At 37.7% G+C, this 27,677-nt stretch overlaps 1 protein-coding gene across 1 annotated transcript in view; it reads left to right on the forward strand.

Moving 5' to 3' along the window:
• The window catches only part of Dennd4c (DENN domain containing 4C), a 123,008-nt gene that overhangs the window by 1,506 nt on the left and 93,825 nt on the right, over positions 1-27,677 (forward strand). Inside the window, exon 2 of the mRNA XM_063251722.1 lies at positions 25,158-25,479. Coding sequence (XP_063107792.1) covers positions 25,175-25,479 — 305 coding nt within the window. The 5' untranslated portion in view covers positions 25,158-25,174. The remainder of the gene's footprint in view (positions 1-25,157; positions 25,480-27,677) is intronic.

Genomic DNA, 27,677 nt, shown 5'->3' on the forward strand with positions numbered 1-27,677 from the left:
AGAAGCAAATTAGTTACAAAAAGAAAACGTCATCTCTGTGTATTAAAGGATACCTGTTCTTCATCACTATAACCGAGACAAAAAAATTCCTGTATTCTTGCAAAGTTTGTATTGAAAGAGTCGATATGTAATAAAGAGTTGATTTGTATGAAAAGAATAAGTAAGCTGCCTTCTTGGTGTAAAATTGGCAACTCTAAAAAACAAACTTAGATTTATATTTGTAAACATGATCTGTCCCTCATTTATGCTTTTTTGGACTCATTTTTCTAGTAACGCTGGAAGATTTCTGCCACTCAGTCCATATCCCCCCCCCCCCATTAGTATTTGTTGATGATTTTGCAAAACAGTTCATTGAGATTTTGTATTACTGGTTTTAGTGAATTGATCACACATTAGTTGACTTTGGCCACTGGTACCTTGACTGGTACTATTGTTCAGTCCTGTTCATTTGAATAATAGAAAAGCTATGATGTTAGAAATGTTGAAGTTGTCTGTTGGACTGATTTATTTCTATATAATTTGTGAGTGCATTCTGTTGTTGAGATTAAATATAGTATTTCATAGTATAATTTTGAGCTTTTAAGCTGAAGAAATTGGCAACAGAGTTGGTGTGTGGAGATTGTGCTTAAAAGCAAATGTTTTAAATTACAACGAACTGTAATGGTGTGTAGGCAGTAACAATTCATGCTGCCAGACTTGGCAGGTTATTTGGGTGAGAAGCTCTTCATAAAAAAACATGTTGAGTATCTGTAGTAAAAGCTAATTTGTAGCTATCCACAAGGAATTTTGTATGATAAATAACAGGGCACCTTTGCTCTTTGTATATTTGCCAGTGAAGGCCAAAGATATCTTGTATTTTCATGGCATTTCTTGCCAAGACAAATATTGGTTTTGAATTGGCTTTGCTGCTCAGTTTGAAAGTTAAGTTTCAGTCATAACTTGCATCTTTAAGTACAGATTGTAAAGTGAAAAAGTTGCTGAGTCAGTCACAGGTTGTCGCATCTGATGTAATTTATAGAATAGAATTTCTGTTATAGTTTGAATTTCTAATATAATATTCTGGCTGAAATTTAGGGTAAAGAAGCTTTCATATTACACAAATAAAAATGTTCTCTAAGTGCCACTAATCATTCTGCTTTCAGACTTGATTTGGCAGATAAACTTGTCATGGGATGCCTTGTTGGAATAGGAAATTGCCTTAAGAGTTTAAAATTTGGGGAAAGAATTTCACACAGTACAGGTGGTATAAAACAGTAGGTCTTTAGCATCATTTTATAGGGAATTTCAAAATTACATATATTTATAAGTTAGTATTTGTGGAAGAAGTTTATAAGCACTTTCTTTTTCTTTTCTTTTTGTGTTTTTGGCTTTGAGACAGGGTCTTGCTCCATATTTCAGCACCGTCTTAAATTCACTGTAGCCCAGGCTGGCCTTGATTCATGGCATTTCTCCTGCCTCAGCCTCCTGAGTGCTGGTATTATAGGTGTGTGCCACCAGGTCTGACTATAAACTTAGATGTGTATTTTTGCGTATGTAGTAATAGAGTTACATATGTTAAAAAATTTTTTTTTTACATATGTGGGTAGAACAGTGCATAAAGTGTCATTTGATAAACAATTTTTTTGGGGAAGTTGTACCAATGGTTGAACCCCAGCCTTACCATTGAGTTGCAAATTATTTTTTGAACTTAAAAAAAAAAAACATTTTCTTTGCAGTGGGCTATTAGAACTACTACAGTATTGTATTTGATTGAGAGCCGAATTGAAACAAGATGAAAAACTAGATGTGCATATTTGAATAGATATCATCAAGTAGGCATCAAAATAGAAATTAGCATTCTGACAGGCTACTGTGTTCTGTATGGTCCACCTGCACGCTGTAGGATGTACTTCTTTTCTTACTTTTACTTGGCTGCCCAAACTCAGGCTGCATAGCCTATTTATTTTTCTAACTTCATGTAATAAAATGTTGCAAAACAAGCATTGTCCTGATAGACTTTTTTTTTGTCTTTCTGAGCCAGAGGTTCACTATGTAGTTCAGACTGGCCTTGAATTCAGTATGTAGCTCAAGCTGGCCTCCGAACTCAGACTCAACAGCAGTCTTCCTGTCTCAGCTTCCCCAGTGCTGGGATTGCAGGCCTGTACCACCACTTTCTTTTTCTGATAGACTCTTTACAAGTTTCTGTTACTTTTAAGATGTAAGAAGTAAATTTAATTGTTTCAGTAATGTTGTGGCTTTCCAGTGTTTTTTTTGTGTTCATTTCAACCAAACCTAGTATCTAGATTTATTTTTAGGTATATGAATGACTCATCTTACAGAATTTTAAAAACTTTGCAAGAGTAAAGATAGTGGGCTGGGGATATAGCTCAGCTGCACAGCATCTGCCTGGCAAGTGCAAGGTTTATTTCCAATACAGAGAAAATAAAAAAAGTAGCAATTCTTGTTATTTAATTCAGTATCTCACTGTATAGTCCAGACTGCCCTGGGATTTGCATAGCCCAGACAGGTGTCCGACTTGTTACACTTCTGCTTCAGCACCTGGAGTGCTGTGATTACAGGCATGAACCATGTCTGGTTGAAATATTTTAATACATGCGTGATCGAACTCTAATTTGTGTGTCTTGCTATCAGGCATCGAGTCATTGGTGGCACCTACATGGCTGTCCCATCAGGCAGCATTTTATTAATTTTATTAGTAAAACGACTGATAGAAGTGGTTAGATCTGTTTGTACTATGGGTGATAAAAGCCATCCAGTGGGACAGTCCTGCATGTACCACTGGTAGTTCAAGCCAGAAGGAACGTGTCAAAGAATCCCTTGGGTCTTGTTTTTTATTGTGTTGAAGTTCATTTTTCTTAATTTAGGGATGTTTAGATGGGTATGCATCTTTGTTAATTGTGGAAAAAGTTTTTAAATACTGTTCTATCTGCTAGGAATTAAAAGATGGATAACATAATACAAGACAGTGAATATTAAGATCCAGGAGGATGAAGTCTTCCATGACTGTTAATACTGACATATCGATGTCATTGGGTAAGAAATACCTAGCAGATCAGTGCAGCACATACTGGGTGTTTCTGAGTAGGTCGTGGAGGTCTGGCCTTGCGCTATGCGGTTCTCTGTGTGGGTCCTTGCCTGTTCCTCTGCAGCAGTCACTCCTGCTCTGCTTCCTAGCCTCTATGAGCTTAGCAGCTTTCCTCCTAACACTCCCTTCCACTGTGAGGTTTCTGCCTTGGAGTCTGCCAGCCAAGCACTGAGTCTCCTGAGACAATGAGCTAAATTAAACCTTTCTTCTTTTAAGTTGTGGATGTTGGATATTGAGTCTCAGTGACTGAAAGCTAATTCAGAAAGTTCACGTGGGAAGTAGGGTTGTTTCTGTGACTATATCTGACCATGTGATATAGAAAGCTTTTTCTTTAGGCTATTTAAAAGTTTATTAGGCATCCAGTTTTTCATTTTTACAGTGCTTCAGGGAGTACCCTTGGACAGATCTGTGTACTTGTGCAAGCATTTCTCTAGAATGGATACCAAGATTTAGAATTATTAGAACATATACAATACTTAATATTCTTCGTTATCTTCTTGTTTTTTGTTTTTTGAGTCAGGGTCTCACTCTGTAATTCAGGCTGGCTTTCAACTCTCTGTGTAGCTCTGGTTGGCCTCTGACTCATGGTGATCCTCCTGCCTCAGCCTCCCAAGTGCTGGGATTACAGGCATGCACCACCATTTCCAGTTTCTTCACCTTCTTGGTATTGCAGTTATTGTTGCTTTTGGAAAATTTCTTGTTAACTGTGATCATTTGAAAACTGTGTCAAAATCAAAACCAGAATTTTTCTCTTTCTTGATGTTGTTAGTTTCTTTTGTTTTCATTCTTGCTCTCCCTCTCTCTTCATCTCTCTTGGTTTTTCTCTCTTCTTCCCTTCTTCTACCCCTGAGCATCTGCATGTACAATTTGGTAGAAATCTGTGGAACTGGTTTACTGGAGAAGTTTGGAAAGGTTCAGAGATGTGGGCTAACAAAGCCCTACAATGCTGTAAGCAGAGCCTGATGGATAATTTTGGTTGGAGCTCAGAAGACCAGAATGATGACAGGAATGCAGGTAGTAAAATCCAGACTCAGAAGGTTTCAACAGGGAGCAAGGACTCTGTTGGCATATGGGCCAGCGGCTGCTGTGTGCTGCATGTTGGCAGAGAAGTTGTCTACATTTTGCCCATGTTCTAAGCCTTTGCAGGGGACTTAGATTAAGGATAATGGGCCAATAAGTTTCAAGGAGGAAATATCAAGGTAGCGTGACATTTAGGCTTTGGTAGTGAGAACTGCTGGCTTCTTTTAGCCAGACGTATAGTGAGAATTGGGGGTAAAGGGCAGAGCAGAAAAATTTGAAAACCTTACATCTTGGCTCAGAAGGATCCATGTGTACAGTTGGAGTCCAGGTAGCTGTAGCTGCTAAAAAGGTTAACACCATTAAAAAGAAACCAAATACTGTACTTTGTGCTTCACAAGGAGAAGCAGAAGGATGTCTTAAGAGCATCTGAAGAATTAGCAAGACCCTACCCATTGCAGGCTCAAGGATGTAGAAGTACTAGTTTTTCATTTACGAAGAGTCCCTGAGCATATATTAGTGGTGTGCACTTTAATCCCTGTACTTGGGAGACTAAGGCAGAAGGATATCTGGGAATTTGAGGCCAGCCTGTGCTACATAGCGAGACACTGTTTTAAAAAAAGAAAAAAATGAGAGAGACAGACAGACACAGGTCAGTCTTTGGGACTTCCTACTTGAGTAGAGCCCCTGTGGAATTGGTTCTTTGGGATTTGTATCACCATTTTAGCCATCCAGGCTGTAGCCATGGTCCAAGGGGGTCTGGGTACTTTTGCTGATAGCAGACCTTAACATTCTCCTCATGTTCTGGTTTTATCAGCATGCAGAATGCAAGTTGTGAGGTTAGAGAGACTTCTACCTAGATTGCAGAGGAATACTTGAGAGGCTGGACAAGGATTCACTGACTGAGCAATGCATGAAACTGGAAATGAAGCTGAAGGTAAAGTGGAGACCCTAGAAGGTTGGAGATGCCAGAAATGTGGAGCATCAGCTGAGGAAAGCTGCAGGCTGTAGGTAGAACCAGTCTAAGAGAGCCGTTGTGGGCTGCAAGCAGCAAGGCCATATAGGGTTGGGCTACTCATGTCCTTTGGAGCTCACGTTTTAATACCACTTCTCTAGATGTAAGACATGGAGCTACGGCACATTACTATTACATTACTATTACAAAACAAGTACTCTTGTTTTGTGGGTTTTCAGTCTTATTTTGATACAACTTTTTCTTTCTTTTCTTTTTGAGCCGGGATCTCCCTATGTAGGTCAGGCTGGCCTTGAACTTGAAGTGATCTTCCTGTCTCAGCCTCCTGAGTGCTGGCCAGTTCTTGTCTATTGATATAAGGCATATGATATAGGGATGATATTAGACTCTAAATAATCCACGTAATATGAGGGAAATACAACTCTTGAGTTGCTAGATATCTGATAGGCCAAATTGTGTTCTCTAAAATCGAAGAATGAATTCTAGGAAGTATTTATTGAGAGAAAGCAAGCTTCTAAGAGAAATAGAGGGAGCCCTTAGTAGTTAGTTAGCCTTGGGAAACCTGCTCCTTAAGAGAATTTTATAGAGTAAAACCTGGAGGTGAAGGGCGTGTAAGGTGAGACAAAATTATAGTTATCTAATAAGATTACAAGTATAGTCACTTAGGCAATAATTGATCCAATGGGAAATCACAAGGTGGGTACGAGGTGGGACAAAACTATGGTCAACCAATAAAGTAGGAGTATAGTTGCTTAGGTAATATTGATTGAATGAGGCTCAAATGGGGAAGCAAGTCATGGAGCAAGTGCACCTAGGATGAACAAGGACTTTCTCAGAAGGGTGGATTAAGGGGAGTTTTGGTCCTCTACCAGTGTGATTGATGCTTGTTTATAATGTGAATCACTGCTGTCCATCCCTAGGGGAAGTATGTGGGTGTAGTCCTTTCTCTGTCCTGAGGCCTGCCCTCCACCATGTGCCTCCAGCCATAGTTGCTTTCTGTACTGACTTCTTTGAGGGTCCAGCCCTGTCTGACTGCCTATAGTATTTCGAAGTAATTTAGCTGTCTTGTGATACTATTACCCCATAACCCTTTTGGAATGAGAATGTTTACTCTGTGCCATTCATTGTACCTTGAGATCATGTAAACTTGTTTTTGATTTGTACAGAGGTTTACAACTAAGAGTTTGTCTTTGAGTCTCAGAACAGATTTATACTTGGACTTTTGAAAAATTACAGAACTGTTGAGAATTTGGGGAAGAGATGATTGCATTTCCAGTTGTATGCAGGATAGCTGTATTAGGGTAGGTGTAATTAGAACCGATGTTTCCTTTATTTGTATTATTAAGTGTGATTTAAGATGTGCTTGGGTGTGAAATTGATAAGGGTTACATTGTGACCATTAATCCTGATAGATCAACTTCATTGGATTAAGAAATGCCTAGGAGGTTAGTCTAGCACGTGTCTAGGTGTGTTTGGGTAGGCCATGGAGACATGGCCTTGGGTGGTGTGTAAGGTCCCTTGCCCCTTTCTCTTTGGCCCAGGTTCTATGTTCTCTTTCCCAGCTACTGTGAACCAAGCAGCTTTCCTCTGCAGTGTCCTGCCGTGAGCTTTTTGTCTTGGCACCGGCCAGCCATGTAGTGAATCTCCTGAAACAGTTGTCCTTAGCCTTTGGGTACCAGGAAGTGGTTTAATGGAAGACAATTTTTCCAGGGACCAGAGAGAGGGTAGTTTTGGAATGACTCACGTGCTTTATATTTATTATTTATATATTTTTTATTATTACATTATAGTATAATGAAATAGTTACGCAACTCACCATAATGAAGAATCAGGGGTCTGGGGATTTAGCTCAGCGGCAATAAGCGCCTGCCTTGCAAGCAGGCAGTCGTGAGTTCAATCCCTGGTACTGATAAAATGAAGAGAAAAAAAAAAAAAAAAAAAAAAAAAAAGAATCAGTGGGAGCCCTGAGTTTGTTTGCCTTATCTGGAGATGATGGAAGATAGTGATACCCTAAGTATTACTAATGTCCAGTCTATTCTGTAATCTCATTTTGGGTACTGTGAAAGATAAGATGCTGGAAGTGGAAGCAAGATTTTCAGTGCATTTGTAGCTGTCTCAGGATATTCTGCCTTAACTTTAATCCAAGGCAGAAGAATACGGAGATTTGAAGTTGTCTTCAAACATAATTTTAAGACTGCCATCATTTGTGCTCTCAAAGAGAGGATCCTTTTGTAGCAAGAACAAAGTTTATTGTCTTACTCACAAGTGGCTCACAGACCCATTTTCTTCTTAGTTTAGGGGATCTTTAGTGGTTGGCAAGTAGTGTTCAAACTCTTGAAAGCTGAAATAGATTATGCAGCAGGTGGAGAAAGAAGGTCTTGGCTCTTTTTTGAGAATCTGCTGATGTTTGAAACATGTAGGAAATCCCAGTGTTTACTTGATTGTCCTCATACCCCATGGTTTCATTTGAGGTTTGAATGTAGCCACTTTATCTGCCAACTTGAACATAATTGCTATTTTCCTTTGAAGTGAGTTCTGTGAGCAGGTTGAATATGTCACACGAGTAAGCAAGTTTTGACCCATTCTGTGCCACCGAAACGTGGTGCTGATGATGCCTGTTTTTCTAAAAAGAAATCTGTGGAGCTAGTCTCAGAACTCAAAAACTCTGGCCCGTGATCTTTCCTTAGAAAGCTATCATCTATCTTATCACAAAATTAGCTGAGTGAAAGGACTTAAGAACCTGTACTATAATGTGGTTGGTTTTAATCACACCTGTGAAACACTTGAGTTTAGTTGGCATTTCTCAGCTAGCCAGAATTTCTTTATAGGTGGCACAGTGCATAGACGCTCATTTAAAAGCAGCCTCCTTGACCCAAGTAGTGAACCAGAAGCTGTCCAGTTGTGGCAGACATTCCCTCTGTGCAGATACTGACAAACATGGCCAGGTTGCCCTTCCTGATACTAAATGTAATCATCCAAAGCTTGAACAGTTCTGCAGCTGTAATATTGTTTGAAAAGTGCTCATAACATAATCTTGTGCACATCTTCCTGAAAATATATTTCAGTTAAACAAGCAGTGTTGCTTTCTTGTCACCACAGTAGACACCTTCAACTTGGATTGTGTAACAACTGTGCCTCTGTATCCTCAGGTGTTTCATCAATTTGATTATGGTGCTAGCCGTAAGAGGTACATGTGCCACTTTTTGGGTTTTGGCTTTTTGAGACAAGACCTCGTTGTGTGGTTCAGGCTGGCCCTGAACTCACTGTGTGGCTCACATTGACCTCTGACTCTCGGTGAGCCTCCTGCCTCAGCCTCCCATGTGCTGGGATTACAGGAGTTAGCCAGCATTCTTGGCTGTGTGCCACCTTTGGAACTGTAACCTCTCCTAAAAATTCACATGAACATCTTTTTGAAGCAGACACAATCAGCTCTTCTTCACCAGTAGTAAAGGGCTTCTTAGTTTGAGCACCTCAGTTAGCCACCAAGAATGATGCTCTTCTGCGCAAATACTGATGAAGTGTTTGATGAAGTAATGGCCATCAATAATTGTTCTTCATATTTACTTTTCCTTTTGACATACAGCGCTCCAAAGACTTGTCTTTTAAGACAGCATGCTTGGTCTCTGTGTGTTGAAGCAGTTTTAAGGGTTGCCTTGCTTCATTGGAAAACTTAGAGAATGTGAATCACCTGCTGGCAGGGAACCCATAATTTAAGTAAGACTTTTAAATGCAGCTTTCCTTCTGTGGGCAATCTTAAGAGTATTCTGCCTTATCACTGGCTGTTTCCTTCTTTTCACAGAAATTCTCCAGTTTTTCACTTGTTGTGGCTAGGCTTAGATTATGGGACTCACTTCGTAGTATAGCACAACAAATACAGAACAGAGCAAAAGTGAAGCACATAGAAACACTTGTGTGTTGATTTAAGATTATATAGTAGGCGATATTTGATTTAAAACACAAAGAATAAACTGGGTGTGGTTGCATGCTGGCAACTCTAGCACAAGTTCAAGGCCAACCTGAATGATACAGTGAAACCCCGCCTAAGAAAAGATTAAAAGAAGAAAGAAACTACCAAACAAACCCTCATAGGGTACTCTGAAAAAGCACAAAGTAATGAAAGAATGTAACAGATTTTATTAAAATGCAAATAATTTAATGTGGGCAGAGATAGTGTTGCTGGAAAATGGGTATGAAGCTCAAAAGTAGGGCTAGGTCATGAAGTGTCTTAAAATAAAAACAAACAAAGGAAAATTCTGCACTGTCAGGAAGGGGCAGAAATTATTTGAAGCTGTTAAATGTCTTTGGTTCCATTATGAAAGGTGATTGGGGAGCACTTCTGATGAGACTGCAGGTTCATCAGCTGCATCTTGACAGTGTCTTCGTGAGAATTGTGAACAGGTGTGGAAGGGGAGGGGAAGGATACACAGTCATCTCCGAGCCACAGACCTCAGCCCTTAGCTCTGCTGCCTTCTCATGCCCACCCTGTACCCGTTACTCAGCCTACTTTCAGATTCTTTCCCTTGGGGTCTTTATATTAGGGTTCTATTTGCGTGACACTTTTCCAGAGGATTCTTTCCCGATCATGGAATCTAGTTAGGGAAATCAATTATTGCCTGTCAGAGCATTTTGCTATTACACAGAATTCCTTTTTTTCTTTAGCCTTTTCCGTATTTGTTCCCTTTTTTAAGTTTGGCAGCTATATGCATTCTGAATCCTTTTTACCTTTTATAAGTTAATTTTTGGTCTTTTTGTGTTCCATTGGTCTTTTTTTATACTAATACTCTATTGTCATTATTCCTTTTTTTTTGGTACCGGGGATTGAACTCCCGACCTTTTGCTTGTCAGGCAGGCACTTATGCCACTGAAATAAACTCCTGACTATTTTGCATTTTTGTTAAAGAACATGTTCAATGTTTGTAGAAGACAATTTGGATTTACTTTTTTTGGAACCAGAGGTCGGACCCATGACCTTGCATTTGGCAGGCCACTGAGCTAAATCCCTGACCTGGATTTACATTTTCATACCAGTTGTAGAGAGTGATTTTGTCAGTTTCTATAGAAAAGCCTGGTGGGAAAATTGACATCTTAATAACATTGAGTCTTCCAGTATGATACATCTCTTCATTTATTTAGGTCTCTTTCATTTTCTCAGCAGTTTTTTTGTAATTTTCCTTTTACAGGTCTTGGACTTATTTTGTTCAGTTTATTGTTGAGTATTTCATGTTTTTTGGTGCTCTGTGTTGCCAGTATTTTTAAATTTCTTATTTGTTCATGGTATATAGAAATACAATTGAATATTTGGCTTTTTTGGGTTTTAAAATTTTGTTCTAGACAGTATCTCACTCTGTATAATTCAGGCTGGTCTTGAACTCACTTAGTAGCCCAGGATGGCCTCTAATTTTTGGTGACCCTTCTGTCTCAGTTTTCTGAGTGCTTGGATGCACCACCACACCCAGCCTCATTCTTTGGTGTGTTGATTTTGTATTCTCTTACCAAACTTGCTTGCTATTTTGCTTTTTGAGACAAGGTCTCACTTTGTAGTGCAGGCTAAGCTAGCCCAGGCTGGCCTCTGATTGTCAGTGCTCCTCCTTCCCTCAGCTCCCAGAGTCTGGTGTTATGGATGTGTGCCACCGTGTGTGCTCCTTATTATTTCTGTAATAATTGACTCTTATTGTTACAATGAAATTTTTTGAATCCCTGCTTTAAAGTCTTTCTTTGCCTGTTATAAATATAGCTGTTCAAGCTATCTTATTAAAGTTATGCATTGTATTTTCCCATCCTTTTTCCTTCTATAAAATGATTTTAATTTTCAGAGCAGTTTCATTTTTATTCTTTTTGAGACAGGGTCTCACTATGTAGTTCAGGCTGTCTTAACTCACTGTGTGGCCCAGGATGGCCTTGAACTCATTGCCATCCCCTTGCTTCAGCTTCCTGAGTGCTGGGATTATAGGTGTGTGCCACCACTCAGGAGCAGTTTTAGATTTATAGAAAAATTGGAAAGAGAGCGTTCCTTGTATCCCAGAACCAGTTTATTTTGTTATTAACATCTCATATTAGCATGGTACATTTTTTAAAATTAATGAGCAAATATTTATACATTGTTATTAACTAAGGTTCACAGTTTATTCAAGTTTTCTTAACTTTCTCGTTTTGTGTTTTCTTCTGAGATAGGGTCTCAGGTGTAGTTCGGGCTAGCCGCACCTTCTCTGTGTAGTTCAGGATGGCCTTGGTTCACTGTGTAACCAGGCTGGCCTCAGACTCATGGCCATCCTCCTGCCTCAGCCTCCTAAGTGCAGAATTACAAGCATGAATCACCAAGCCCGCCAGATTTTCTTAATTTTTACTAATCTTCCTGTCTGCTCTAGGATCCTATTCAAATAGTGTTGAATTTAGTTGTCTTGTCTCGTTAGGCTATTCTTGAGTGTCACAGTCCTCATCTTTGTTCTTGATGCTCATTATAGTTCTGAGGAGTACTGGGCAGGCCCACAGTGTGCCCTTCTGTTGGAATTTTTCTTTGTTTAGAATGGTGTTAAGAGTTTTTGTGTGGAAGAGCACAGAGCTAAACCACCATTTTCATCATTTCTTTGAAGATTACATACCATCAAAGGCAATTATGACTGTTGATACTATGTTATCCAGGCTGGCCTCAAACTCATACGATCCTTCTACCTCAGCCTCCCAAGTAGTAGGATTCCAGGCCTGCGCCACCATAGTGTGGCTCCCAAATGCTACCTTATTTGCTCAAATTGTTCCAGCTTTGGATATTGGAAGGTTTTTCATTTGTCTTATGTGCTTCTTTCATACACTTCTCAATATGTTTGTGTATTTACTTTTGAGCACTCCTCTGGCACTGGATATGCTCATTTTGTGTATTTCCTACCCAATCATTTACTTAGTTTTTTTTTTTTTTTTCCCCAAGAAGTCTTGATTCTTTTTACTTAAGTGTGAGAACCAAGATTTGCTTGCTAGGTAAGCTGATTGTTACTGATATGTCCTTGTTTCTAAACCTTCCTGGTTCATAGAGCAAGGAGATACACTTGTGTGTATTTATCCATCCTATACATATACCTGTAAACCTTCCTTTAGTAACAATTTGTACTGTATTTATACATATATTTTTTTACAATTATAATGAGAGTTTTTTTTTTGTTTTTATTTTTATTTATTTTTGTTTTTTTGAGACAAAATCTTGCTGTGTAGTCCAGGCTGACCTTGAATTCATTATATAGCTCAGGCTAGCCTTGAACTTATGGTATTCCTCTTGTCTCAGCCTCCTGAGTGCTGGGATTACAGGTGTGCATCACCATCCCCGGCTATAGTGAGAGATTTTAACTTTGAAATATCAATGATACAGTAAGCAGACAATATATAATGGCATGGACTGGTGAAACAGTAAAATTTGTAACACGAAACATTATTCCAGAGTTTATATTTTATAAATAGTGGCTATATCTATTCATGTATAGAAGTTCAGAAAATTAGCCAGCTGTGGTGGTGCATGCCTGTAATTCTAGTATCTAGTGGTTGCAAGTTCAGGCTCAGCTTGGACAATTTAGTGAATTAGCAAGACTGTCTCAAAACTTTTTTTAAAGAAAGATTTCACTGTGTAGTTCAGGTTGACCTTGAGCTCATGCAGATCTTTCTGCCTCAGCCTCCCACGTGCTGGGATCACTGTACTATATATTAAACTAAACATGAGTACATTTTTTGCTGTTTAGTTAGGGCTTGTTTACTTGAATGCTGCTGATTAGATTAAGGCTGCATATTTGCTGAGTCACTGTATAACTGCATTCTTAGGAGTCTTATTGGAAGAAAAGTAATGTCAGTCTGAGCAATTATTAATGACAACTTTCACTTGTAATAGATTTTATTCCTTCATAATTATTTTATCTCTGGAATTATTTTGAGATTTTATAAGTTTTTTTTAAACAACTATTGTCTTTTTCTACACATTTTTACCTAATTGTTTAGAATCCTTTAATAACTCTTTCTTGAATCTGGGTATGTAAAAATTGTAAAATGGTTATTTTTTGTCATCCCATCTACGTTTACCAGTTGACATGTACTCATTTCACTGTACAATATCAGTATGGGCTCAAGAATTCAAAAAGAATCAGCTTTGTTTTGTTTGTTCTGTTTTTTGTGATGCTGGGGATTAAGCCTAGCACCTGTTAAGTATTCATTCCACCTTGCGCTGCATAGATTGCGTGCACAGATTGTGTGCACAGATTGAACAGTGGGAGACTCATGGCGAATTCTTGTGTCCTTTTGACAGGACTCTGTAAGTCTTTCAAGAATACTTTTCTTTTCCACCTTGCGCATGGTGTTTTACATGTTTGGGCTTTTCTTTTTCTTTTCTTTTTTTTTTTTTTTTTTTTTTTGAGACAAGATTTCATCTTGCTCTTCTCTGCTGCCCTTGAACTCACTACAGCCCAAACCGGCTGAAACTTGGCAGTGACTTTGCCTCAGCCTCCCAAGTGCTGGGATCACAGGCTGCTCTCTTTGCCCAGAGTTACCATTTCACTAAGCAGAATGTGTTGGTGGGGAATGGTTTCAACATAACAAAGATTTAGGTAATAGGTAGCTTTGTTGCTGTTAATATTGTCACTGGGTTTCTTTGTAGCAGAGCTAGGAGATACATGCATATACACATGTACATGAATAGACATACCTACATGCATTTTAACAGCTTTATTAGGAAAGAATTCATATACTGCACAGATTACCCATGTAATTCAAATCATACAGTTAGATTTTGGTGTAATCACAAAGTTGCTCCTCCATCAACACAATCAACTTCAGAATATTTTCATCAGAGGACTTCCTATCCCTTAGCAATCACTTTTCCTGAATCATTCCCCCAGTGTGAGACTGCTGCTTACCTACTTTCTATTTCTGTAAATAGGCTGCTTCTGAGCATTTAATGTAGATGGAAATGTACTATAGACAATCTTCTGTGACTCACTTCCATTTAGTATGTTCCCAAAGTTCATTCGTGTTGTAGTATGATTCAATACTTAATTCCTTTTTATTGTTGAATAATACCCCATTATATGGATATGTAGTAGCATATTTTATTTTTCTACTCATCAGTTCATAGGCATTTGGATTATTTCTTTTTTATCTTTCTCTTTTTGGGAAGACTGTCATCAATAATGTTGATGCATGTATATAAAATTTTAAATTACTGAATAATTTGGATTTATAGAAAAGTTGAAAAGGTAGTACAAAGAATTTCTCATTGGTCCATACTTTATATTACTGATATAATTATCAAAATTAAGAGATCAAAATTTTACCTTGCAGCTGGGCATGGTGGCTCATGCCTGTAATCCCCAGCACTTGGGAGACTGAGGCAGGAGGATCATTGTGAATTCAAGACCAGTCTAGGCTACAAAGTGAGCTTAAGGCCAGCCTGAACTGCATAGAGAGACTCTATCTCAAAAAGACAAAAAACAAACAAAATTATACCTTGCTATTAAACTCCAGGGTATATTTGAATTTTACTGGTTTTTACATTATTATGCCTTTTCTGTTTTAAGAGTCAATAAAAGGCATCATATTATAGTTAGTACACAAAATTGTAGAGCTGGGCATGGTGACACACGCCCAGCATTCAGGAGGCTGAGGCAGGAGGAGTGCTGTGCATTCAAGGCCAGTATCGGCTACATAGTGAGTTCCAGCCCAGCGTGAATTGCATAGCGAAACCTGTCTCAAAAAAAAAAAAAAAAAAAACAAAAACAAAAAAAAAAAAACAAAATGAGAGCTGGGAGGAGAACCAAGAAGCCAACCCCCTGTGAGTCAGCTGGCACATATGTGGGCTGGGAGACAGGAAGACATGCCCCCCCCCCCCCAAGCAACCAGCTGATTCAGGGAACACAGGCTGTGATGATAGCAACTGAGGCACAAAAACTTAATGCTTATATTATTTGATTGACTTTGTAGGCCTAAAGTCAATAGTCTAAGCATCTATTTAGAAGTTAATATATGATATAGCAGGTATTGGGTATCTGTGTTGTTTTTGAAATCTAGTATTTTTCTCACTGTTTGGCTCCGTTTTATTGGTTTTATTCCTTTTAAAATTAAATAAGTAAATAAAAAAGATATGAACATGGAAAAGAAGCAAGACAGGAAAACTAGAGCTCGTGATAAACATGGAGGGAAATGATTAGTGAGAACCTGTGACACTCATTGAGGCCACTAGCTGCAGGCTTGCTGTTGATGAGCGGGACAGTTTGGACTTTCCTCCTCCCTGCCCTGCACATGCTGGGCAGGCTGGAGGAACTGTGCTCCCAGGCCTTGCAGACCACGTGATGAGCCAGTTGAGGTCTGTGGAGGACTCTTTATGTGAATATTGGGTCTGAAGAATGTTGCTAGGCTTCTCTAGATCTCACAAGGACAGTAGAAGCAGAAGGTGTTTTCTCCGCGATCAAGCTATGAGTACTGTCAGCCTCCATATCTGTCCTCCCCACATCCATGTATTCAGCTAACCATCATTCAGAGACTTTTTAAAAAGTATCTTTTCTGAATAAATTCAGACTTTTTTCTCATTAAAAAAAAAAAACCAAAAAACCAACCAAACCCCCACAAACAAAATTGTTATCCCTCGAATATATGATGTCTCTTGATTTCACTCTAGTACAGATTCACATTTGTTTTTTCCTATCCCATATTTGTGTCTGTTCTTCTTACAGCCAGAATCTTGGCTTTCAGCAATTTTTCCATCATAAAGTAGGTACTGAGTATGAGTCATCACTTTTAGACATCATCAGTTCATTTCCTATTGTAGACAATGAAGATTTTGTTGTCTTAGGCCCCCTCCCCTCCATTCTCCCAGTATAGTTACATCACACTTTCATTATTTCAATAATAAAAATGTAAAACTAGTGTGATTACGTAAATATTGTTTACTTTAAATGCTAGGTATTTTTTCTGTATTTAAATTTTCTTCTTTGGATTTTTTAGTGCTTAAGAATTTTTAATTTGTTACTATTATTGTAAAGCTTGAAGATTTATGAAAGTCATGATTTCTGGCTTTTCTGAAAAAGGAAAAAAGACTTAGTAGGTTGCAAAGACCCTGTCTTAATGTGAAAATTAAAAAAGGGCTGGGATATAGCCCAATGTGAAAGCCCTGAATTCAAGGCCAAGTACTCCCTGCCACCTAACAAGCAAAAAAAGCCAGGTGTGATGATGCATGCCTGTAATCTCAACACTTGAAGGCTGAGGCAGGAGTACTGCCAAGAGTTTGGGGCCTTCCTGTACTACACAGTACATTCAGGACCAGCCTTGACTACACAGCAAGACTGTCTCAAAACAAAAAACAAAACAAAGCAACTGGTATTTCCGTCTTCATTTGGTGTTTAACTAGTGGTAGCTGCTAGTGTTTAGTAGTCCCAGGACTTGTATCCTATCTCACTTCCTTTTGGAATTTGTTTTCCTTTTCAAAACATTCCGTTAGCAGGTAACAGCAATAGAGAATGACTTTGCTCTGTGTTCTGAAAGAGGAACTGATTTCATTTGAAATGACTAGTTTTATAGTTCCCTGACCCAGCCATTGTAACTAACCTTAATGCTATCCAGAGGGAATTACTGAAGCCTGTTTTACACCCCTAGTCCTTGCTTTTGTTAATATAAATTGTTCGTTAAGGTGTAGAGATAGTGGGAGTATATATTGGTGGAGTCATAGAAAGTAGTACAGGGATTCACCACAATTACAAACAGAGCTACCATATGACCCAGAGTCTAATTCCACTTCTAGATATATATTCAAAGGACAAGAAATTAGTATCTTGAAGAGGTATTTGCACCCATCCCAACATTCCACATTCATGCAGGATTACTCACAGTAGCCAAGATAATAGTATTTATTATAGGGTGAATGAAAGAAGAAAATGTGAGATGTTTACACAGCCATGTGTTTACTTACAGTGGAGTACTGTACTGCCATAAGGATGGAACCTTGTCATTTGTGGCAACTTGAATAGACCTGGAGAAATAACCCAAGCATAGAAAGACAGATACCTCATTGTTTCACTTATGTGGAAGATTTAAAAAAACAACTCATGAAAGTAGAAAACAGAGCAGTGGTTATTAGAGTCTGAGGAATATAGGTAGAATGAAGGGTACAAAATCATAGCTAGAAAGGTAAGTTCTAGTGCTCTGTTCCACAGAAGGGTGAGCATAGGAGTATTTTTTTTTACAGGAATATAGTATTTTATAATTGAAAATATCTAGAAAAGAAGATTTTTTAATGTTGTCATTGCAAAGAAAAGGTGAAGGTTTGAAATGATAAACCTAAATATCCTGAATTGATCAGCACAATAAAAGTACTGAAACATTACAGTGCACCTCATAAAAACATGCAGTTATTATGTATCAATCTAAAACATTGCGATTTGTGATGGAATATTTCAGCCATGAAAAAGAAAATGACGTCATTAATGATAACATGGATGAGCCTGGAAGTTATTCTAACTGAAGTAAGTCAGACACAGACAAATACAGTATGAGCTTCTTTATTTGTAGACCCTAAAAGTCAAACTCATAGAAACAATGATTGCAGGGATTGTTGCCAGGGCCTGGGGTGGGAAGGCGAGAAGAGAAATGGGGAGGTATTGGTCAGAATGTACATTTTCAGTTATAAAATGAACAAGTTCCAGGGATGTATGCATAGCATGGTAACTATCATTAATAACCCAGTATTGTTTATTTCAAATTTGATGAAAGTACATTTTAAGTGTCTTTTTCCTCTTATACACAGAAATAATTATGCATATGTTAGAGTACATAGATGATTAGTCATCATATTGTATACTTTAAATATTTAGTTTTTATTTGTGAATTAAATATTTTAAAATTTAAAAACCACTAATGTTTACAATCAGTATTTTTATAAATTAATTTTAGAAAAATATGAAGATATTTTCTATGTAAGAGGAAAGTACTAATAAAATAAATTTTGTATCAAAGATAAAGGATAATATTTTACCACCTCCTCAGTATTGTACTTTATTTGTCCATCAATTTGAGTATTTTAGGTAATTCATTTGGTAGAATCAAATGGTATTTGTCTTTTTGTAATAGGATTATTGCATTTAGCATAATGTTCTCCAAGTTTATCTTTGTAGCATGTGTCAAAGTCTTATATACATTGTGTTTTATGCTTACCTTTTGGCTATTCTAAATAATACTGATAAAAATAAATAAATAATACTGGTGGCGTTACTAGGTTTGGGGGTGCTAGAGTCTCCTTCTAGAGATGGTTTCCAGATTTTTGTTTTGTAGTGTAGGCTGACCTTGAACTCAGTGATCCTTCTGCCTCAGCTCTCAAGTGCTGGGATTATTGGTGTGTGCCACAAAGCACACCTCTCCAGGGGCTTTTTTTTTTTTTTTGGTACTGAGAAACAAACTATGACCTTGCACTTGCCAGGTAGGTGCTGTGCTGCTAAACTAGATTCCCCAGCCCTCTAGACTGTTTTTGTGTAGGACAAAGAATTGGTTAGGACAAGCACAAGAGGTAACAAAGCTTTACATTTATTAAAGGCAGGAAAAGAAAAGCACCTCGCAGTATGAGTTTGGGACAAGTAGGAGTAGGAAAAAAAAGTACATTCTACAGGGTGCGAGTAGACCACTGTGGGAGAGCACACAGTTGCAGAAAGCTTAACTGCGACTGTCCTTTTGTATCTCCCACTCCACTGGCTCATGCAGGTTTAGGCTCAAGTTCACTTAAGAGGAATAGAAGAAGGCACTGTTTGATGGGTCCGTTTGCAGAGTTTTGCTAACTGTTCTGAGCATGTGTCCTGAGATTTTGTAATTTACAGGTCATGCCCACTTTCCCAACCAACCTACCATGCCCTACTCACCTGCTTCAATGTGACTAATGATTTTAAACACCTTTTCATGTGCTTATTGACCACTTGTATTTGTTCTTTGGTCACTGTTTCTCTTTGTGCTGGATGTTCTAGCCAGTGTAATAAGGCAAGAAAAAGAAATAAAAGGCACCTACATTCATAGATATGTTTACTTGTGTAGAAAATCTAATGAACCCTATTAAAAAAAACCCTGATTAATTTCCTCAGCATGATCACATACAAAGTCAATATATAAAAGTCAGTTACATGTCAGCCAGGCTTGGTGATGCATGGCTGTAATCCCAGCACTTGGGAGGCAGAGACAGAATAATCATTGTGAGTTCTAGGGTAGTTTGGGTTGTATAGTGAGTTAAAGGTCAGCTTGAACTACAGTATATAGTGCGACTTGTCTCAAAAACAAAAAAAGTGAATGCAATCATCACATATACCTAAAATGTACCAATACATTTAATTTTAAAAGTCAATTACATTCTATGTGGTAGCAACGAACCATTAGCAATTCAACTTAGAAGAAAACAGTGTAGTTTTTAACTAACATGTTAAGTTCTTAGGGCTAAATCTGACAAAGCCTGTGTGTGAGCATTTCATTACTGCGATAATTAGCTAATTAAGGGAGCAGGTTTGATTTATGGTTCCAGAGACTTCATGATTGCTTGGCCCTGTTTCTTTGGGTTATGGCAGTGTAGTACATTATGGTGGGAGCCATGAAGGAGCAGATCTGTTTACTTCATGACAGCCAAGAAACAGAGAGAGGGGTTGGAGTGGGAAAATGGAGAGGAAGAAGAGAAGGAGGAGAAGGGAGAGAGACACATACCAGAGCCCCAATATCCCTTATATGGGGATGACCATAAGGACCTAATTTCCTTCCATGATAACTTCCATCACTTAAAGGTTCCACCACCTTTCAATAGTGGTGGGTACAACCAAACCTTTGGCATAGGTCATTAGAGGACACTTGGAAAACTATAGATTATAGAAGAACTATGCTTGATAAGCTTTAAAACATTGCTGAGGAATTCTTTTAAAAAGATCTGAATTGGGCTGGGGATTTAGTTTAGCAACAGAAGTGCATGGTTGTGAGTTTGATCCCTGGTACAGAAAAAAAAATCTGAATAAATACAGATAAAAACCTTTTTGGACTAGATGACTCAGTATTGCTAAGATGTCAGTTTTTAAATTTGCCTGTAGATTGAACCAGCCTTAATTAAAATTCCAGTGGGCTTTGGGAGGGTATAAAAATCAGCAAGGAGATTTTAAAATGCTTATTAAAATGCACATGGCTAGAAAAACTAAAAAGGATTGAGGATAGTCAAAGCTTATTTTTGTTTGTTTGTTTTACTTTTGTGGTCTTTTTGAGACAGGGTCGTGCCATGCAATTCAGGATGGTCTTGAATTCACTTTGCAGTCCATGCTGGTCTCAGACTTGCAACAATCCTCCAACTTCAGCCTCCTGAGTGTTGGGATTACAAGAGTGAGCCACCATGCTTGGCTGCTGCTGCTGCTTTTTGTTGTTGTTGTTATTGTTTGTTTAAAGAACAAAATTGAAGGCTAATACTGATAGATTTCAGGACTTTCTCTGAGAGTAGACAGACCTTGTTGTGTTGCCCTGATTGGCCTCAATCTCCCAAGCAAAGTGATTCTCTTCCCTCAGCCTCTCAAGCACTGTACTAGCTGGAACTACAGGTGCACACACTACACCAGGCTCCAGGTTTTAGGACTTTTTAAATTATAAAGTTACAAAAATGAAAACCACATGATAAGCTGAGCTTGCTGACACATGCCTATGTAATCCCACATGCTCAGGAAGTTCATATGGGGAGGATTATGAGTTTGAGGGTGTTCTGAGCCACTGAACATGAACCCGTCTCAAAAAATAAATAAATGCACCCATGCAGCTGAGCTGGGGATGTAGCCTGGAGGTGGAGCATTTAGATTTATTCCCAGCCACCTCAGTGGAAAAAATTTTAAAGCCGGGCATAGTGGTGTGGACCTCTTGTCTCTATTACTCAAGAGGCTGAGGTAGGAGCAACATTTGAGTCCAGGATGTCTTGACCAACCTGAACGTCAAGCCTCATCTGAAAAGCAAACTAACTAACAAACAAAAAATAAGTTTAAAAAAAAAGCCCATGTAGTAGATCAGTGGAACACAATAAAGAGTCTAGAAATAAATCCATACATAACAGCAGTTGATTTTTGAGCAAAGGCTGTACAGTGGAGAATGTATAATCTTTTCAACAGTGGTCCTGCAAAATTGAATATCCTTATGTAGAAAAGAATTGATTTCATACCTTACACTATACAAAAATGAATTCAAAATAGATCATATGTCTAAATAGAAGACTAAAAATTATAAAAGTTTTAGAGAGAAAATCTTTGTGATCTTGGATTACTTTCTTTTCTGCCCCCACCCCTTTTGCTGTTTGAGACAGGGTCTTGCTCCCTAATTCAGTGTGGCCTTAAACTTACTAGGAAACCCAGGCTATCCTTGAACTCATGGGGATCCTTGTACCTCAGCCTCCTGTGTGCTGGGTTTATAGGTGATAATTTCTTAAGTATGAAACCATATTAAAGTTAAACAAAACCAAGTTGATGAATTGGTCTTCATCAGAAATAAAATTTTCTTTTTAACAGACACAATAAGGGAATAAAAAGACAATCCACAGTATAGAAGAAAATAATTTGCAAAGGGTCAGTCAGATAAATGATTGGTCACTACCATACAAAGAATTCTCAACTTTCATAATGAGAAGATGCAATTAAAAAGCAGTTAAAAGATTTGAACAGAAATTTCACCCAAGAAGATAGATCCATGAAAAACAAGTACAGTCTTTTCAATAAGGATTCTGTTCTAGCCAGGTGTGGTGGCACATGCCTGTAATCTCAGCACTTGGAAGGCAGAGGCAGGAAGAGTGCTGCAAATTCAACTCCCACCTAAATAGCTGCTCCTGCCATCCGATTTGACATAATCAAACAAAACAAAAGTGAGTAAATTTTGAGGATGGCAAAATATAGTACGGTAGCAATTTTGGATTTACTATAGGCTTGTTGTGGAGTCCTTTATTACATTCATTATTTTGTTTCTATTTTTATTCTACTCTGTTCAGTTTTTACTACCTCTGAAGTTATCTGCAGCTATTTTGAAGACATCAAAAGGCATGGTAACTATTATTGATTTTGCAGTGTTTTGAAGTTCTGTAACTTTTACACTGGTTTGTTTTGATTGGTTTTATTCTGTTTTATGCTCTGTAACAAAAAAAAAAAAAAAAAAAAAGCAGCTTGCGCAATATATTGAGTTCAAGACCAGCCTGAACTGCATAGTGAAATCCTGTCTCAAACAAACAAACCAGCAAGCAAACTATATGTATATATAATATATGTATTTTCTAAGACGTGGGTAGGCGATTTTGTTGCTCATAGAATGGGGTGTGATTTTTTTTTTTAAGAATGTTTTATAAACTTAAGATGGCAAAAGGTCATTAGGTGATAGAAATTTGGGGAGTGCTGTCATATTGCAGTCTTCTGTTGACCAAAATGTCAACATTATGTGACTCACAACTATGGGAAAATATATTGAGCATTATTAGTTACCAGAGGGATGCAGATTGAAACCACAGTTTCATATCATTCCATACCTATTATGTACAGAAGTGGAATTTAGAATGTCTGATAACTGACTATTGGGCCAGGGATATAGCTCAGCAGTATAGTGCCTGCCTGGCAGGCACAAGGCCCTGAGTTCAATTCTCTGTACCAAAAACAAAACAAAACAAAAACAGCCTGACTATGAAATGTTGAAAGAAACGTGAACTCTCATGTGCTGGTAAGATTGGTAAGGTAGTATGCTTACTTTAAAGAACTATTTACCATTTTTCAAAATAACATATATTTATCAGGTAATCCAGCCATTCCATTTGAGGAATGGAATAGTTAAAAGCATATGTCCTACCTTTTTTTTTTTTTTAAACTTGGAATCAAACTCAGGACCTTGCACTTGCCAGGCAGGTGCTTGAGCTACTGAGCTGCATCCTCAGCCCTAAAAGCAAATGTCTTTAAAGCTTGTGTATGTGTTTCAGTGGCAGCTTTATTTGTATTGTAATAGCTTCAAACTGGAATAACCAACTATCTGTATTTATTGACGTACCTGAATGGATAAATTACTGTAGTAATGCATACAGTGGAAGACTACTTACTTATCAATAAAGGAATGTATGTTTGATAAAGGGAGTCACATGGATGAGTCAATAATTATGAGTGGAAGAAGTCAGACACCCCTCAAAAGAATACATATTGTATTGTTCTGTTTATACAAATTCTAGAAACTAATATAGTTGTGTGTTAACTATTTTTTGCCACTTGTGTTGTATTTGAACGTTTGAACAAAACTGGGTGTGGTGGCTCACACCTATAATCGGATAATTTGGGAGGATCTGTGAGTTTGAGGCCAGCAGGGCTACATAAGTGAGTTTGAGGCTAGCCTCAAACAAGACCCTGTTTCAAAAAACAGTTTGAACAGTAAATTTTAAATAAAATGTTCTATAACTGTTTTTTTTTTAATTGAAAAGAAAACAGGTGGTTTGCTGCTTAGGGAGGAGTGGGAGTGGTTATGGAGAGAGAGAATAGTGTGTTGTTTGTTCTGTTTTGTTTTTTGAGACAGGATGTTTACTATGCAGTTCAGGCTGGTTTTGGGCTCACTTTGTAGCCTAGACTGATCATGCGCTCTCAAGGATCCTCCTGCGTCAACCTCCCGAGTGCTAGATTACAGGTGTGTGCTACCATGCCTGGCTATGTGTATTATATTGCATGTTTAAATGAGATCTCAGTATAATTGTTTTGAGTGTTAGAATTACAGGCATGTGCTGCCATGCCTGGCTAAGTATGTGTATTACATTGCATGTTTAAATGAGATCTCAGTATAATTGTTTTGATAAAGTATATTAAGGCCTATGGAAATATTTAAAACTGCAGGAGCTCGATTTTATATTTAGAGGTATTAGATTTGAAGACAGTAAAAATCTTGACTTGCCAGGTGTGATGGCATACTTCTGTAATCTCAGCTATTTATGAGGCTGATGGAGAAGGATCCCCAGTCTGAGAGTTTAATCTCAAAAATAAAGTAAAGGGCTGGGGGTGTAACTCAGTGGCAGGACACTTACCTTGCATGTGTGAACCCCTGGGTTCAGTCTTCACTACCACATATATACACGTGAAATCTTGACTCAGCATTCATATTCTCTGTGTTTCTATCATGTAGTAGCTGATCTCTTAAATGTGTATTTTATGTTCATTTTATCTTTTTTTGATTTAGTTTCTTATGCTCTGTGTGATATTTATAAATGAAATATTTAAGATTCCAAAACTAGTATTTTAGATGGTGTTTAGGTAGTTGGTTGCTTATAAGCAACAAGAGTTCTAATTGGATTGTTATAAAACAGCTTTAATTATGCTTATTAATATTTCCTTTATTTTTATTTTGATGGTGCTGTGGATTGAACATACGCTGGGCAAGTCCTCTTACCACTGAGCCATACTCCCAACCCATATTTCCTTTATTTTCTGTGTTATGTACTGACTGATCCACTCAAGTTGTTTGTTTGAATGTGAGATTTTGTCTCTAGGACTACTATAACTTAAAAGTTAATTTTAAAAAGTATGACCTGACTATATTGTTCATTAACTGTATTTTGCTTGTTGCACATGCCTGTAATCCCAGCACTTGGGAGGCTGAGGCAGGTGGAGCACTGTGAGTTTGAGGCCAGCCTGGGCTACATAGTGAGTTCTAGGCTAGCCTAAACTATACAGCAAGACCCTGTCTCAAAAACAAAACAAAAGTATTTTGCTCAAAGGACAGCACTCATAACCCATCTATTAACACTTAGGTAAAGAATTAGGCACATGAAATGATCATAGGTATGTTATAAATTAACATACTTTGCAGGAGGAAAAGCTGACAGTATGATAAAAGCATTCTGTAAAGTGACAGTTTGATTATAAATTTAACTGGGAAGGCCAGGGTTATAGCTCAGTGGCATAGTGCCTGCCTGGGAAGCAGGATATTGTGTTTGATTTCTGGTACCAAAAAAGAAAAAAAAAAAAAAAATTTAACTAGGAATATACTAATTGATTATTGTTGACTCTAGGTTATTTTAATTTTATTAAGTCATGATAAAATATTTCATTCAACTGATTTTATTTCTTCCAACCCCTCATTTAGGAAAGAAAGTAACAGCCATGATAGAAGACAAAGGACCAAGAGTTACAGACTACTTTGTTGTGGCAGGTCTTACTGACACATCTACTCCTTTGGATCAAGAAATTAATCGTTTGGATATTAAATCAGCTGGGCCTAAGGCTCCAATTACAGACATTGCCATTATTATCAAATCAGCTGGGGAAGAGGTACCTGAAGGCTATACATGTGTTGAAGCCACTCCGTCAGCTCTCCAAGCAAACTTGAATTATGGAAGTCTCAAAAGCCCAGAACTTTTCCTGTGTTATAAGAGAGGAAGAGATAAACCACCCCTTATAGATATTGGGTATGGTGATTTTTTATTTCTTTCTTTCTTTCTTTTTTTTTTTTTTTTTTTTGCTATAGTTAGGGCAAAAAAATTATTTAAGATGTCACCTTAGTAGTAGAAGATTTTTTTTTTTGTCGTTACTGGGAATCTCACTCAGTACCTTGCGCTTAGTAGTAGAAGTTTGAAATTCTGTTGGTTTTATTATTATTTTAGACTCAAATATAGTAATATATTGCATATCTGTGCATACCCTCCCTGAATTTCTCTGTATTGCACTTTGTTAGGTGATTTCTTTTTAAAAGAACATTGAAATGAAGGCAGTAGATCATGAAATGTAAATTCATTTCTGTTGTATTTACTAGATAAGCTTATTAATTAATGGAATGAGAAGCTATACTGACGGACTTTTTGAGATACAGTCTCGTTGCCTTGCTCCAGCTGACCTTGAACTTGTTATTCTTTCACCTCTGCCTCCAAAGTAGCTGGGGCTGCAGGCGTCTCTGCTGCACCTAGCTGAGACACTATGTTTTGAAGAGTTCCTTGCATTTTTAGGAAGTTCTGAACTTGTTTGACAAAGAAGCATTCCGGTTTTGACAAACATAATTGGGGTATGAGGATGTGGCAGGTAGTCAGTTTAAGGCAGTACAATCTGGTGTCACCCTGTGTGCAGCCTTCACTGTTCCTTCTTTTAGCCATCTTTTGAACCCCACCACACCAGTCATAAATATGAATTTCTAAAGATTGCTGTTCTTTGTGCTTTCGGGGCACAATTTAAAAATAAAATTATTACTTAAATAATTAGGTTCTTTGGCGTTACAAGTGAGCCTTTCATAAACATCTTACAGTTCTCTACCATCTCTTTATAATTTCTGGTATAGGTTTGCTAGAGTTACAGTCTTTTATTTAACCATGATGGAAAATGTTCTCTTAAAAAAAAAGAGAGAAAAAAAAAAACAGAACAAAACAAAACAATGTAAGGGTACAAAAAAAACAGTAAGCTATCACCAGTTAATAGATTACATACCATCATTTTAGAATTGGTGATTCAGGTCACAGGATCAAAGCATACAAAGTGAGCAAACAGTGAGACTACAAATAGTTGTGTTCAATGATCCAATCAAAAACATTAATATGGTCATCTATTTAACACACCTAAACACACTTGCTGTTGTATCCTTTAGGGCACTTTTTTTTTTGCTCTCTTTATTACAACAAAATTTACACATTTTGGGTTTTATTGCTCCCATAGATCTTAATACTTTTTTTTGTAAGAGAATAGAATCAAACATGATAAAACAAAGCTGTCACTCAAAACCAAGGCTAGACAAATGTTTACCATAATGCTTCTTGCTTCCTTAAGAAGAATTGTCTATCTCATTAGGTATTATAAAGTTGAACAAAACAGTAGAGAACAAGTCCAATAAAACCTAAACATTGTAAACCTTACAGAACTTCAAAAGAGGATAATAGTCAAACCAGAATGGGCATCAAGTGAATCTTAATTGCCTTCAAAAGTAGTTGCCTGTACTCTGATACTTAAATACTATCATACAGAGCGGAACAGTCTAATCAGTCAAAACAAGATAGTGGGAGTATTATAGGACTTCAAATCAAGTTAATAGGAAATCAAAAAGGCAACTATAATATATCCTGCTAGTTTTTTTTTTCTTCTTAGTTTAAAAAAGAAATAAAAAAAAATAAATAATTTTTTAATGAATAAGGGAGAGGTTGAGATAAAAGAGGGCATAACAACATAACAATACAGGTCAAAGCATGACAGTTTCAGCAACCTAGTGCTTTACCACTAAATAACCCGTAGGTCAAATAATTGTTAATATCCACTTAAATATTTTGATATGTTCTCATCCTCCCCATTTTTTCCTTAGTCCAGTTAAGTTGGGGGTTTTTTTGGTCTTTTTTTGGTCTTTTTCTTTTTTTATCGGTACTGTAGATCGAACTCATGACCACACACTTGCAAGGCAGGCGCTTATGCCGCTGAGCTAAATCCCTAGCCTCTAGTCCAGTAAGTTTTAAAAGACCTCATAGCTATCATAAAGACACAAAAATGACCTGGATGTGGTGGTACACCTGTAATCCCAGCTCTTGGGCAGGCTCAGACATGATATCTCAAATTTGAGATCAGTCTGGACAATTTAGTGACTGAGACCCTGCCTCAAAAAAGAGATGGGGATGTACTTCTATGAAAACGCCCTGGG

This window comes from Cavia porcellus, unplaced genomic scaffold (assembly GCF_034190915.1).
Source record: "Cavia porcellus strain 051 isolate PalLab524CR breed Dunkin Hartley unplaced genomic scaffold, mCavPor4.1 scaffold_1, whole genome shotgun sequence".
In the NCBI taxonomy this organism is placed as follows: Eukaryota; Metazoa; Chordata; class Mammalia; order Rodentia; family Caviidae; genus Cavia; species Cavia porcellus.